Source organism: Dermacentor silvarum, chromosome 1 (assembly GCF_013339745.2).
Source record: "Dermacentor silvarum isolate Dsil-2018 chromosome 1, BIME_Dsil_1.4, whole genome shotgun sequence".
NCBI lineage: Eukaryota > Metazoa > Arthropoda > Arachnida > Ixodida > Ixodidae > Dermacentor > Dermacentor silvarum.
Window position 1 is genome coordinate 206,604,735 of NC_051154.1, and position 16,176 is coordinate 206,620,910.

Below are 16,176 nucleotides of genomic sequence, written 5' to 3' on the forward strand. Positions count from 1 at the left end.
CTTATAACGTAACTGCTTATAGTGCAGGACCGCATATAGTGCGGTCTTTTCAGAGTCTCGTTAATTTTCCCATAGCACTCCATGTATACACTTATCGCTTATAGTGCGGTTGCGGGAAACGAAATACCGTTTACAGTGCGGCTGCTTGGGAGTACGGAAGTCAGCGGAGACGGCGAACGCTCGCCTCAAACGGATGCCCCAAGGAGTGCTCGAAGAAGAAAGACGAAGTGGAGGAGAAGGGCACGTGGTGCGAACGAGCAGCCAGTGAGGCTGTAACCAGAATCTTGAGTGCGAGTCGTGAAATATCGCGGCACGCATAGCGAGCGAGGGCCACGAAACGGCCAACGCTTGCTTCACAATAACGGCAGTAAACGAAACTTCAGCGAGCGAGCGGGCGGCGCCGGCACGGCACGGCGAAGGGCGCACGCGGGGACCGTGGAATGTGAGGGAGGAGGGTGGTGGGGAAGCGGATTTCGCCTCGGCAACTCCGCCGCTTTGGTGGCTCCCCTCGCCCTCCCTCGTAGCTCCCTCACTTTCGACTGTCACCGTGCGCGCCCGCCGCCGCTACAGCCGGCCCGCCGCCAGCTCCCCGAAGTTTCGTTTTCTGCCGTTATCGGGAAGCGGGCGTTTGCTGGCGTGGGTAGTTTCATTGGCCGGCCTGGGACAGCGCCCCTGCTTGCCTCTGCTCCGTAGCCGCAGCGTGCGCGGTCAACACGTGACTAGAAAGTAGAGGAAGCATAAAGGAGAAAGAAGGGTTCACTGCCGTTTTCTACGCGTGGCTATGGTACCATGGCTGAGACGTCGGCACGTACACGCATGTTCCGGTGCAACGCAGAATCGGCGACCTTGCCATTTGAGAGAGGGTGAAATGTCCGCCTTGTTTTTTTTGGGGGGGGTTTGTTCACGCGCGACATTGAGGGGTCTCCTCTAAGGTTTTACTCTATGGCGGTGCCGGAGCAATGCCGGTCGGAGGCGCCACCGCGTGATTTGGTTCGAATTAACGAGATTCCACTGTAAATTGAATGCAAACGTTCTAGCAGCATTCCTCGACTGTCGCATACGTGTGGCAGCTCGGTGCACATGTTCTGCATATGTGCGGGCCTTGAAAATTGTTGCTTTGGTTATAGTGCGGTACCGCTTATAGTGCGGATATTCGCGACTCCGGCGACTTACGTTATAAGCGGTCTACACTGTATTTCCACCTTAGAGGTCCTCGAGCATTAATATATCACGGTAGCTCGACTTCGTATTTGCCTTTAGTGTCCCTTCAACTGTGGTCTTGTGCTATACATACCAGTATTCAGTGATTCAAAAACTGTTTAGAAGTTTTTTTTTTCAGTACGTCTCACTTTTTTTTAATTCTTGACAACTTTACTGTATTACACATGTACAACCGTCACCAACTGTTGTAACTATGGCACAGTGGGCCTTTGTTAGCATCTGCATATCAGATTTTAGACATTTTTCAAACATTAAATTCAAGTTCTTGGAAGCTCTCATTCAGTACAAGGTGATAAAGATGGGTCAGTTAGACTTCTTGGCTTACATATCAGCCATTTTACCCTGTTCATCATTCTAACGAAGGTTTTCAAAATGTTTTAGTGCAGTTAAAAACAACAGCACATGTTAATCAGATGTGAAAACGACAATTTGCACGATTTCATGCATGAAATTTGAGCAGTGAGCACGAATAGCGTGTGGACACGAGTCTTGACATTGTCAATTGTCACTCAAAATAATGTGGTTTTCATCCATGGCCCAGCTTCACATTCAACCCTTTGTCAAGCACAAAGAATTGGAGAAATAAATTGCACCTTGTTTACAACATTGCCATTGTGTTTTTGTAATTGGCAATTCTGAAAATTATGTTGCATTTCTCTTTTTTGCTGTATGCAGTGAATATTTTGCTGGTGAATGAAGGTCCGAGAATTTTTCACGCCGATGTGTAGTTCTATCGACTTGGTATACATACCATAATAAAGCATTGTAGTGGATGTGGTAGAGATAGAGTACAAGCCAACACATTCTGGTAGGAGTGACTACGATTTTCAACAACCCTTTTCTTGGGGTGAAATGGGAAGCCTATCATTCAAAGTATCCATAGTTGCAGCGTTTTCTTTTGAAAATAGATTAAAAAGGTTGGACTGAATTTTTCAGTAGCTCTTTTCACAATCTTTACTGTTGAGTGTGCTATAAGTGTACGAATGCTGGTCAATAGCTTACCTCAAAAATTTAGCTCAGAGTTAGGTCCGCTTTGGCAGCAAGAAACATAATTAAGTTATGTGAATACAGTGGAATCTCGATGATACGAATCTCACGGGGTCATGAAAAATATTCTATTAGCCGAAATTCGTATCATCGAAACACAATTAAAACCACCTAAATTATGGGGGGATGAGGGGATCAGATCGCGAAAATCGGGAGAAAAATTGATTTCTGAAAAACCACGCGTTTTGGTATCTGCAACGCCTAATCTACGCTGTATCAAAATGATTTGGCTGAAAACGCACTAAAAGTGGCCGAATAAGATTTATTCTTCAGTGCGCAGGGCGAGAAAACTGCTTTAAATCGCGCCAGATCACCGCAATTCACGGAGACATCTCGTATTTTCCACCACCGAGCGCCGCCATCTTGGTATAGTTCGAAAGCTCAAAGTTTCGCCGTTCCGCTTCTCAATTCATCCGTCGTCGCCATCTTGTAACAAACGCGCAAACTCAAAAGAAGCGCGGGTCTGCGATAGGTAGTCACACGGGCCCTCCGATGAAAGCGGGCCTCCGATTGGCTGCCGTGCTGAAAGGCGTCTCTCCATTGGTTGCTGCTGCGGCAGGGGCAAGGTGGCAACCGCAGTTGTCTGCTTCATAAACCACGCCGGCGTCTTCACTTGACACGCAGAATTCGGATTACTGAGGTTAGTGATGGATCGTTGCTCGTTGGAGAAGAAATTTTGGACGAAGCACGCCTTCGGAATACGGAAGTGCAAGCCTCCTACGGCAAGAAAAATACGGTGATTAGCGGGAGAAGCGGAGGAGCACCCGACTGAACGTGCTGCGCTACCTTGCACCATGGATTACGTGCCGCGCTATCTTGCACCGTGTGACTGCAGCAGCGAAACCAACAGTTGCCCTGTGCCATCGCACTGATAACGCAGTCGACGGAAGACGTGCCAACGAAGGCTCCCGCGCCTCGGCGTACCGCTGCGCGAATCAGCCGAGATCGCATCTCGGTCGGCATAGCTCGCTGCGACTAGGCAAAATGGCGCAAACGCAAAGAACGCGGCCCGAAGCACAGCAGCCACTCCGTCCGATGGGCGGCCGCCGAAAAGGAGGAAAAGCAACAAAAGCGCCACCGCTTTAAACTCTTCGCGCCCAGTCGCGGCCTCTGCGCTGTCCGGCGTCGCGTCCGTGCCTCCAAACCAAAAGAGAAAGGGAGAAAGCGCGTGACTGCGCGCCGTTCTTTTTCGCGGCCGTTGGTGGGGCGGCATTTATTCGTATCAACCAACGCGGGTCAAAAATCTATTCGTAACAACCGTACTCTAGCACGTTGCAAAGTAATGGGGCTTGGCCGGGACCACGGAAAAATTCGTGTCTACCGGAAATTCGTATTAGCCGTGATCGTATCATCGAGATTCCATTGTAATGTGTTAAAAAAATTGTCTGTACATGATGACTAGCTTCTGCAGTAGTTTACAATCTGATATGTTTTGGTAACACTGATTTACATGGAGAGTGCATGGACTGCATGAAAGTTGAGCAGGGATATGAGCACAGTAATCCAGAGAACGGTTGTATAGATACTGAAGATAAAAGGGCAAGTGATTGGACATTGAACACAGTGACTTAGTTCTTGAGTAGTGCATTGTTAGTGCCTATGTGATTGGCCTTTTTCATTGTTAGACTTAACACTACTTGTTCTTGATCAGTTGTGCCCTGAGGATGTTATCTTCAATGCTTGCTGATTGGCAAAACCTTTGAAAGTGCACACCCCAAAGAAACATGCAAACAGGAGCAGTTTTGTTGGTATTGTTTTCGTATCCTGTGGTTGCCAATGTATTGACAGCAAAAGATGTACCTCAAAATGCCCATCGTCTTGGGGAAACATCATGCTGCATTTCATACTTAAATAAGGGAAAAGTACCGGTACAAGTGATGAATCAGAAGTGCTACTTTTACTCTGTCCCTAAGAGCTTGTTCAGTGTAAGCGCAACATTTATTAGATGAAGGCTTCACGACATCCATGAGTACAGGAGATGTCTCAAGCAAGGCTATTAGAGCTGATGGCTAAACATTGCTATGTGGAATAGTGTAGCAATAGGGTGACTCCAGGCTTACAGCACTGTGCATATGCCATGGCATGCAGGGCTGTGACAAAGCAGCTAAAGAAGTTCATCGAGAGCAAGCGCATGACGTCTAGTGGCGACAAGTCTAGCCTGAAGGATCTCACAACGATGATTAAGAAGATGCCCCAGTACCAAAAGGAGTTGAACAAGTACTCCACTCAGCTGCACCTGGCCGAGGACTGCATGAAGTGTTACCAGGGCTACGTTGACCGGCTCTGCAAGGTTGAACAGGTGTGGTGGCCCTCATTGTTTTCATATGCAATTGGCTTATGACTGTTTTCATTGACTATCACTTATGGTCTGCTCTGCTCGCATTTCATGCACTCAGGCACTTCAGAGAACTGCGTTTATGTCAAATTTTTTTATGAATATTTATTTTGGAGACGTCAGTGGAGGCTCGATTAACTTAGCTGCAAAGCGACAAATAAGCCAAACAGTCGCACAGTCATGTTCTGCTCAGTTGGCTCAACAGCGGAGTGAGTGCTGCAATCTTCTTTATGCTGCTGACATGAACGTTGGGCATCCACACTAGTGTTTCCACTCAGTGGTTGCGTGCTAGAGTGCACGAGTATGAGCAGAGCAGACTGTAAACGCTAAGCCAAAACTGTGGCTGCGTGCTTCATTATTAGCTCATGCACGGGGTCACATGCGAGTGCAAGGCTTGGATGCCACAGAAACAGTTCCAGTGTGTTGCACAGGCACGCAGGGAACAAAATTTGCAAAGTGAAACACTAGAATGGTACTAATAATATTGCAGTCTGACAGTTACTTATTTTATAATTTATTCTGGACTTTTTTTCCCCCAATAGGCATTGCAAACTTGAGTATGTCACCCCATTTGTGCTTCATTAAATCTGCCTGCAGGACCTGGCCATGGGCACAGATGCTGAGGGGGAGAAGATCAAGGACCCAATGCGCAATATCGTGCCTATCCTGCTGGACACAAGTGTGTCCAATTTTGACAAGATCCGCATCATCTTGCTCTACATTTTGTCAAAAAATGGTGAGCCTCTCGAGTTCAGCAGAAAGGGCCAGAGTGTAGTACACCCCACTATTGCCAAAGCTGTGTGACTTGTATGTTTTCACGACACTTGCAGGTGAGCTTATGTGGCTGGCCTTGTGAGTCATGTGAGATCACTTGGGCAGACCTTTGGAAACGACTTTTGCCTTATGTGATGCAGTCTATGTAGTATTCCTGGTGGTCACGGAACAGCATGGGCAGAAGCCGCTGCGCTAGTTGCACTGCTAGTGAATTAATTGCTCAGGGAACATGAGTGCATACTTTGGGCTGTAGGGCAAGCTGCATGCACCAATGCGGGAAGTTGTGCCTTGTAAAACGTTATCAGTGAGGATGTAGACGTAATATTCTTGTTGCTAGGTCTCCTGCGATTGCAGGAAGTCGTTAGAGACGAGCTGAGAATTCAGTTAGATCAGCAAATTTTCACTTATCAGGGTAAATGAACCAGTTTTCAATACCCATAGAATTCCATACAATAGAACCTCATTCGTACATATCGAAAAAAAAAACATGAAAAAAAACTAACTGGGAAATCCGATCCGTAGTCACAAAAGAAGTTCGACAGACAACTGTAGTTGACATCTACGTAATGTGAAGTGTTGCAGCCCGAGACCCGTGTTGTCATTTTTGCCGTTTCAGCAATCGTATGTTTATGCTCTTCGAATTCTGCTTGGGTCAACACTTTCTTCCAGCCGGGAACTTGGGGGGAAGTTTTGACGTGCCCACACAGCAGGAATCGTTGTGGCACGGGAAGTTGACGCGCGTCCAGCTGGTGAGGTCCTAGCGATCCGAGATGCACGTTGTCGTTTTCCTATTACACAGTGTTTTAAGACGATGACGGGACACCGAAACAATATCGAGCTGGGGGGGTGACGCCGGAATACGGTGGCTACGGTGCCGCCAGTGTGAAACATGATACAGTCAACGCCCGATTTTCCGGCCATGCCCGATAATTTGGACGTCTTCGCGGCACCACCGCGTGCACCATAGAATCAGTGTATAAAAACGTCTGAAATTTCGGACAAAACCGTTGCCATCCGATTTTCCGGACTTTTTGCCATGACTGCAAGTCTGAAACGGCATTAATCGAAGCCACCGCTGCCGCGATTTTATCTCGCCTGATCGAACCGGTGCTTTCGCACACAGATCTGCTGGCAGCCGTAGCCACTACTGCGGAAACGCTAGGCCTAGCTACTTTGGCGTTCGCTACCAAGCTTCTTTCTCTTCGGTGCCGTGTTTTTCATTAAAATAATTTGCCGCTGTTAACAATGGCCCCGACTCCGCCTTTTTAATCCTCACCAATGTCTTGGAAACGTGGAAAGCACGGCGCGTTGCATAATGTCGGTTTCCGAAAGTCAGCTTCGCCTCAATACAGCAGTGTTACGCAGTGAAGCATATGTGAAGTATTGCGGTGAAGCATATCAAGAGTGGAAAAGGGGCAATGGTCACGGGACACACTATGTATTCCTTAATTATATACGCATGCACCCGCCGTCTCCTATTCGCAGTACAAGCTACAATACACCTAATAAGTGTACTGGCACGCTTTCAGAGCTATTTTGGACGTGCCTGTGGCGATATGAGTCCTCGGGAACTGTAAGAGGCATACATTCGTTTTAACAGTGAAGCTGTTTTAGCTAACCGTAAAAAGTGGCGCTTGCTGTCGCTAAACCTCACCGAGCTATGACGTCACTGCGTTGCCTAGCAACCACCTCGCAGAGCGTCGTGTGCCTTGCCTCCTCTCCATGTCGTGCACATGTTGCCTTGACATGGGATGTTAAGGAGAGGGAAGGAGAGTATGCACGGGGCACACGCAATGCTCGGAAGAGGGAAAGTGAAAATGAGAGTGAGATAGAGAAAGAAATTGTAGCAGCACCAACAAGGCAACGCACAGAGCTGCTGCCCGCGTTGCCTAGTAACCGCTGGCGCAGGTGCGCGCTTGCTTCGCCCGACACAGACACGGCTCCTGCCTGCCTGCCTGTGTTTGTGGCATGCCAGGAACGCTGTCACTCATAGGTGCCGACGCGTCCAGCGCTAGTCATGCGAAATGTCGCGAAAGGGAAGGTACCTCCGAAAATGATTTCTCGAGAATATCCCTACATGCGTAGTTAAGTTAAACCAAGTTAATACCTAGCAGTAGCAGCCAGTAAGACTTGAGGATTCACACTTTCGCTGTGCCTAAGCTTTGCACGACCGAGTGCAAACTTGCCCGCTTTTGTTTTTCGTACTGCCCGATTTTTCGGATGTTTTTTCGCGACCCCTAGGGAGTTTGAAAAATTGGATGTTGACTGTACTCACTTCGCGCCTTATGCAGCAGGCAACAGCTGCGCATTTGGGTTATGCAGCAGGCTTCAAATGGCACTACGCCCCAGGTGCATTGAAGATGTTTATCGTAATAGAGTTAACGGCGATAGCGGTCATTGCGGCTTGCAACAACCCGCGAGAAGATTTGCTGGTACCAGAATAGGAAACTGAGCGCAAGCTGGCATTTCTGCGTGAGATGGGTGTGCGAGTATTGCGGGGAAGGTGCTGCAGCGGGTGGTGATATGATCTCGACCAGGTGAGGTGGGTCGTCACCGCAAGGATCAGGAGATGGCGACGAAGGCATCGTCATGACGAAAAATTGTAAAGACTGTATTCACTTCATTGGTATATGGTTGTGACTCTATCCAAGTCTCGAGCAGTTCTGCCTAACACGGGGGCCAGGATGGCCTTAAATAACCCCTCGCGGTGTTGTGGTAGCCGATGTCTTTCTGGGGAACTTGTGGAAGTGTCAGTGCCTTTGTCAGGTTGTCTAGTTGGCGGCCTCTTCCCCTTCATGCTTTCTCCATTGGGTGCTCGCGTTTGTGTCTGCTCAGGGCTTAGAGGTGAGACACTTTCTCGGTGATGAAGGCGATTATCTTGACATGGGAAAGCGCACGGGCATGTTTCTCACACTGGAGAGATCAGAGTTTCCAGGAAGATGATAAGAGCCTCTCGTCACGGGAAAGCTCGCGGGCGTGTTTCCCACACTTGAGCGGTCAAATTCCAAGCTGATCAAAACAGTGGCTACTGTTCGCGATCGCATGCGCCGCACACCCGTTCTTGTTCACACGGGATCTAGCGGCCAGAAAGCGTATTATATGATCGCAGTTTGGCATTTACTGAATGTTGGTGCCGAAATAGTGGGTTTTCTGGAAAAAAAAGAAGTTTAATTGTATTGAGTCATATTTTTGATTTCTCGATCGTGAACATTGGCGCCGGGAAATCGTACGTAATGAGATCATATCAACAAGATTCTACTGTATGTCTAAGCTCAAGTGTGATTGGCCAAAGCACATTGGCTCATGTGTAGCTTTACACTCATATCTCGCATGGAGCACATTTTATGTTCTTTGAAGTTTATTACTGTGGTTGCTAGTGATGAGTCAGTCTTTTTCTGGTTTGTCTGTTCTTTAATTCTTCTACAGTTAAAACAATGTTATACAGTTAAACCTGCTTATAACGAACCTCCTTATAACGAATTCCTGGATATAACAGTTTTTCTATTCTCCACGGTTACTCCGTAGAAGCACATGTATTTGAGACCTCTACGTAACGAAGTGGCAGCGGGAGACCACCTCGAAATAACGAATTTTCCCCGCCGACAACCTAGAGATTTCGCCCTAAATTTTGTCATTTTTGCGCGAGCAGCAACCGGAAGCACCTTCTCCGCCGCGATGGAATGAAAAGCGGTGGCGTCGCTTTTGACGCGCTCGAATTGACGGCAACTGCAAGGCGAGAGTGAGCGCACGAGGCGGGCCTGCATCCCTCGACCCGGTGATCTTGCCGCCGCGGGCGTGACCTTTCCCCTTCTCGATAAAACGGGTCCAAAAATTGCCTGCGCGTTAGAATCGAGTACGACCCTAAATTTGCGCTACCAAATCGCCATCGGCATTTCATTATGGCCACCTCCTACGCACTTCGAGCAGGGCTCCCGTAGCTTCGACCATGTGCTATAGTACGTGTGCTTAGGCATTAGTCTACCAGTTTAGTTAAACAGCGAATGTTTACAAGTTTATACGACCAATAAAACTACTACAGTTAAACCTGCTTATAACGAACCTCCATATTACGAATTCTTGAATATAACGAAGTTTTTCTATTCCCCGCTGTTACTCCATAGAAGCACATGTATTTGAGACCTCTACATAACGAAGTGGCAGTGGGAGACCCCCTCGAAATAATGAATTTTCCCCGCCGACAACCTAGAGATTTCGCCCCAAATTTTGTCATTTTTGCGCGAGCAGCAACCGGAAGCACCTTCTCCGCCGTGACGGAATGCGAAGCGGCGGCGGCGTGCTTGGCGCGCTCGAATTCATGTCGATGGCCAGGCGAGAGCGAGCGCACGTGTGCGTGGCGGGCCTGCATCCCTGGACTACTAAGTGGTTCGTTTGGGAAAGAAAAGGTTGGCGCTATCTTCTGCAGCCCTTGAGGGAGCACGGCTCAGCGCCAATCCCTGGACCTGGCAATCTTGCCGCCGCGGGCGTGACCTTTCCCCCTCCCTTCATTCAAACCTGATCCCGCCGCTTGCTGCAGCTGGCCTAGTCCGCCAAGCCGGCACTCTCCTTTTCCCGTTGATGTTGCCAAAGGAAAAAAAAAACTTTTTTTTTCAACGCGCTGGCAGCGCCACTTTTTGGTTACTGTGCAAGTCTCTGAGCTTCACTTCCCTAACCTGACACTAGGCGACACTATACGATGCTACGACGCCATCGTGTCGCTCGCTCTTCGTTTCTGACGCCTCGCGCTTGTGCGAAATGACACGCGTCCACGCATCCCGTACCTGGTGGGACATTCCAAGGATGAGTGCTTCGACGAAGAAACGCAAGATATTGACCTTGTCTGCAGTTCGCTTTTAAGATAAGCCCTCGCGGGCGCACACTTTTTCCACATCGCAGATCGCTTTCAAGGTACGGCGGCCGCTGCTGAAGTAAATGCCTCCCTTTCTCGCCTCCGCCGCCACGCTTCCGCCCCCCCCCCCCCCTTCTTGTCCCTCGCGCACTAGAGATTGATGGTATCTTCGACTGGTCGCCTCGGAGCACTCTAGATCGCTCTAACGGCGTTGTCTTTGGCTGGTTGAAAGAGCGTGCGCGCCTTGCGTTCGGCTGGTTCTTATCGATCGCTCTCCTCCCACGTCGAGCGCTCTGAGGCGCTCCGCGCGCTGTCGTCAGAGCAGTCGTCAAGATGAGAGCGTTTCCAGCAACGTCGTCACAGCACAGCGTCGCCGTTCTTGGCGACCGTCCGCCGTGGCCTAGGCAACCTAGGCCACGGCATGCTGGCGGCTCAACGAACAGTCCCACCGGCGCATCCGCCGGTTTAGCTTTGGATAGGCGAAACATCGGACGTTAGCAGTAGTCATGTGGTATCGCATCTGCCATTTTCCCCTCCGAGAGCGAGTCTCACGTTCGGCTTGCGCGCTTGTCCTCTACCTCTGAGTTCGGGGAACGGCGGATCTGCACGACTCTGCTTCGGGGGATGGATGTGACCAGTCGAAGATACCATGAGTCGGCTGACCCCCGCAAACTTTCACTCGCACACACAGCGTACGGCGCGCAGCGACGATGTTGCCGTGTTTGGACTTTACACGGAACCTCAAAGCGACGTCCACGGTGACGGCACAAATGCGCTTTGAATAAAATGTGCTTCTGCGCGGTTACTACTCCGACGGCGACAGCGAATTCGCACCCCCTACCGGAGTTCCCGGAGATAAGTTCCTGGAGATAAGTTCCCGGTAACGCGCAGAAGCGCGTTACAGGGAACTTATCTCGAAGGCCATGCTTTTGTGCGCGGCAATCGGCAACAGCTGTACGACCAGGAAATAAGTCATGGTGGCCATGTTGGAAGTTCACTATCGCTGGCGACTGTCGTCTGGGCGTCGCAACTCGAGAATCGAACGTCTGCGCACATGAGATTTTGCCGATTTTGTGCCTGTGCGTGTAGAACAAGAAAAATAGTACGCCCTAACCGTTTGGTGGGCAATGAGCGACTACGGCTTAAGCGGTCGGCTAGCACATGGGGTTCAATGGGGGCTGGGTGGGGGAATCTTCGCGACTACGTTTAAACCGCAACTACGCATTAAGCGGGTATGTATTAACGAGGTTTGACTGTACTATCCTTACTTCGTATAGCTGTCTGCTAATTTGCTGTCGATGCTTCGCCTTTCAGGCGAAACTGGGACTTTTTTGTTCATCGCAACTTTAGTGTATTGGGAGTAAATCTTGAGCGATAGTACATACGGTAAGCGTTTATTTTTCGAATTTTCGTGCTGAACCTGCATATGACGAAATCCTCTTTATAACGAAGTTTTTCGGGAAATTGTCAATTTCGTTATATCCAGGTTTAACTGTTTCCTTACTTCGTATAGCTGTCTGCTACTTTGCTGTCACAATTGATGCTTCGCCTTTCGGGCGAAACTGGGACTTTTTTGTTCAGCGCAACTTTAGTGTATTGGGAGTTAATCTTGAGCGATAGTTGTATTTCTGTATGAAAGCATGAGGTGCGCGGTACTGTAACGGATTCTTTTTCCTCACTTTTGGTCACGGAAAACGGTGCGCGTTACAATCGAGTAAATATTTTTTCGAATTTTCGTGCTGACCCTGCATATAACGAAATCCTCTTTATAACGAAGATTTTCGGGAATTTGTCAATTTCGTTATATCCAGGTTTAACTGTAAAAAAGTTGCATCTGGCATGAAAATGCCTTCATTGTATCTGATATTCGATATAAGCATACAAGATTACATTGGTGGAAAAAATATTTCCATCTGGTATATGTGAAAGAAAGAAGCCTGATGCCTCAACAGGCCAACAAAGGATTTCCTGCATATTTTCATGGCCTGCCAGCTTGCTATGTCATTGCGTGGCACGGCAACAACAGCAAGTTACAGTGAAATCTCCTTGTAATAAGCTTCAGGGGACCACAGTAAATTGTTAATAATTCTGAAAGGTCGTTATAGTGAAAGCCCCCAAATGAAACATTCCGCGCATAAGCCCATCAGTTCATAAGTTGTCACCATATGGGCGATCCACGAAAACATTGCTGTTGGCTCTCGGCCTGCGCTGTTGCTCTTTTCCATAGATTCTTACGCCACGCACCACCGAAGCAGCATATAAGAGTGACGCATGCAAAACAGACGCTGATGCCGAGAAAACTTCTGACAGAGAGTAGCTCCATGTCGCCTCCAAAGCGCAATGTTTCTTGTTGTTTATTTTTCACATTCCTTGCCATGGACACCGCAACTTTCTTGCTTCAGGTGGACACCTGAACTATTCCAAAACGCAAGTGTGCGCAAACTACACTGTCCGCTAAGTGCGAAGTGCGACCATGTGACATCCCCACGAGTACGGAGTATGGTTGGTAATATTGGTGAAGGATTAATCGATTAATAGATTAAATGTATCCCGCAAAATGATTAATCTTCATAAATGTCCACCTTTCTTTAATCAACTTAATCGATTAGGCCTATTCGATTAATCGTTTTTGAGAGTTTGACAGGAGTGGCGGGAAAATTTTGAAATACAGTCGAACCCACTTATAACAATATTCAAGTGCCACGAAAATTCCATTGTTATAACTGATAATTGTTATAACCGGGTTGCATGAAAGCAGTCAAAATAGGAGGATGGCAGAGCTGTTGTGAGAAAACTATCATGGCGGGGAGGCCAGTGCCTCTCCCCACCACCTTCCACCATCCGGCTGCTGATTGTGTTGACTCTGTTGTTCAACTCTGCTTCCCCCACACTCCGATCGCATGTAACAAGCCGCGGCTATCGGCGTTTCTCTGATGGCATTGATTTACGAGAATGCGCCACGACAGAAATGCGGTTGGTGAGATATTGCGTACATTCAAAAATGGCACTGCTATAGTAAAACTTCGTTAATTCGGATTTCACGGGACTGAAAAAATGTCAGATGTAACCGAATGTCGAATTATCGAGGGTCAAAAAAACAATAAACAAATGCTTTCTACGTCAACACTTTTATTTACTGAATGAATTGGTAGAATCCTGTTTGTATTTTGCACAAAAGCAGTGCGGAAGCTGCAATTCTCGTCATCTCGTGACTGATTAACGCTCGCAGCGGCGAAGGCCTCGCGGCTTCTTTCCCAGCGCGGCCTTGGCGCGTGTCTTCATCCGAGACACGCTTTTCAATCGCGTGTGCACATCCCGATTATTTCTTCGCCAGTTCGCCACTCATCACGATGTAGACGGGGCTCTTCATCCTCGAAAGCTTTGCACTGAGTAAAAACGAAACTGTTTGCCGCAACCGTGGATGCTGTTGACACGATCATGGACGATAACCTTGCGGTTCTGAATGCGCATGGCCAACACACACGAGTCAATACGAAACTACTGTTTGCCGCAACCGCTGCTTGCGAAATCGCGGCCGCTATCGCCGCGATCATGGATGACGACTACGCAGTCATGAAGGCACGCGACCAACGTGGTGCTATGTGTGGTGGTAAACACTCTAAAGACACATAGGCAAGAAGCGTTCTGGCGTTGCTGTCATTAGAATACGATTTTCACTGATGACTGTGGCAAAAGGCGATGTGAACTCCGTTGCTTCGTTTTGGTGGAGCGCAGTTGGCGCGGTCCATTCGTGTTTCGGAGGGTGGCGTGGCTTAGAGCTATAGGCGTAGCCCATTCTGTTCGGAGGGGTGGAAGAGCGACGGGAGAGAGGCGTTGTGAGGCTGGCGATGCAGAGAAAGATGGAAAACAGCGCATGGCAGCGTGCAACGGCTCGAATTTCTTTTTTCTTTTCAAGGAGTTCGCATTCCATTCCTTTTTGGCACAGACACCCAGTAGCCAGACTTCATCGTTATAACTGATGCTACATGGGCGCATTGTAGTAAGCGGGTTATTTCACCATAGAAAACATACAAAAGTTGACGGTGCCGCAGCTTCTCATTGTTATAACTGATATATTGTTAAATCCGGTATCGTAAGTGGGTTTGACTGTAGTACTGCAATGGGGGCGGGGCGCACAAGCAGTGGCTGTGCGGCTGGGGTAGAGTGACTGTCGACTGTTTTTGCGTATCCCGAGTGATGCCGAGCCGAGCGCTTCCCCTCCCTTCCCCCACATGCCACCACGCTGTTCGATGCCGGAGGCTTGAAATGCCCTCACAATTCAAGGCATACTATATCAACCCAGTCGTTAATTATTGTGCCATTTCCAGTCCACTAAGGATGTGGCACAGCATGTGTGCCAGTTTGGAGCATGTATTTGACATAGTGATGGAGTTCATGTCGATTCCAGCAAATCTAAAGTGTTTGAGCGTCTATTCTTGCATACTGGTTGTGTGGCCATTCAAAGGTGTCAGTTTCACGCAAGCATCCCACTCAATTGACATTCCTTCGCTCTGTAGAAAAGAGCATGTGGTTTAATATCCTAAACAAGTAATTTCCTTTGCCCCTGTGCATATTGCAATTTCTTGCATGTTTCAGTATGACTTAACCTTTCACTTTTGCCATTTTACTGATTTCTTGTTTAACTGTACTGTACAGCGATTCACTAGTGCCATGCATCTTATTTAATTCTAGTGCCATTTTATAACATATATTCTTTATCTTTTCAAAAGCCACCGTGCGAACTATATTTGTCTTCAACAAGTTAAAGATTATCCTTTACCAAACATTTATACACTTGTGTTTGAAACTTGGTTCTACCTCTTAAACATTAAAATAGGGTCCTACAAAAGTAGATAAAGATGCTTCAACCTTTTTAAAAGTGCCCGGCAAAAATTTCAAGTAATCAGTTACTAATCAATGAAGAACTTTGCATTAAAAGTGATTAATCGATTAAAGGCTAAAATGATGAATGATTAATTGTTAATCAACTAAAAAAATTAATTGACAATCCCAAGTACGGAGGTTACATTTCTCCACGTGCATAGTTAGTACAGCCGCAGAAAAAAAGTGCAAAAGAAGGAAGAGACGTGCCTTTATTGCTAGGCGGCACTTACTTGGGCAGAGCATGCGCTCACAAAACCTGATGTGTCATCGCCTCTGCGTTCTCACCCGCATTTTTTTTTTTCTCGGGCGCTGTCTCAGGTTTTCCGAACTCACGCGCCTCACGGCGTCCGCTTTCTGCACATTGTCGTCTGCTAGCCTACTGTTTTGGCTGCGGTGAAGGATACACAGAAACCTAAGAATCCCCAGGTTTCGGAATATTCGCTCATAGTACTGAAGCGTTAACATGACATGGAAACTAAATAACGATCGTTATTCTGAAAAGTTCGGTATTCTGAAGTTTGTAGTACTGAAATATTTTTACATTGAAACTATAAGAAGTCAGCAGTGGATTTCTGAAAAGTTTGTTAATGTGGTGTTCGTAGTAACGAGGTTTCACTGTATGTACATGCTCTTCGCATTGTTGCAGCAGTGTAATCTGTCTGATCACGCAGGATCAGCACATTGGCTAGCTGGTTGCAGTCTAACTAAGCCAAGCTGCTGGCCAAAATATACATGCATATCAAGATTGTTCCATTTCAAGTTGCTTTTGCCGAGTCTTCAACGGATTTTTCAGATACAGAGGGGGCCAAACGCAGACCTGAACTTTGCTACTCAGCTGTCAGTCTAGTCCATGCGTATGATTTCGAGCTAGGTCGTTAGTGATGTCTGCTGGTACAAACATGTTGATGGCAAGCTTCCTGTGATGTCTTTTTGTCACGGCAGTACTGCCTAGGCCACTAGGCCTAATCAGTGCTGCTGCGTTGGGAATCGGCAAAGTTACAATTTGGTGCTGAGTCAGCATGACAGCAGCTCTGTCATGTTAGCCATTATGTTCGCAGCACCGCATGCG

The 16,176-nt window shown here is 47.9% G+C and overlaps 1 protein-coding gene across 3 annotated transcripts in view; it reads left to right on the plus strand.

The window, feature by feature from the left end:
* Window positions 1–16,176, plus strand: part of LOC119436686 (protein ROP-like) — an 80,260-nt gene that overhangs the window by 25,736 nt on the left and 38,348 nt on the right. For all 3 annotated transcript variants that reach the window (XM_037703649.2, XM_049659669.1, XM_037703650.2), the window contains exons 9-10: window positions 4,357–4,567; window positions 5,201–5,339. In XM_037703649.2, the coding sequence (XP_037559577.1) occupies window positions 4,357–4,567; window positions 5,201–5,339 (350 nt within the window). The remainder of the gene's footprint in view (window positions 1–4,356; window positions 4,568–5,200; window positions 5,340–16,176) is intronic.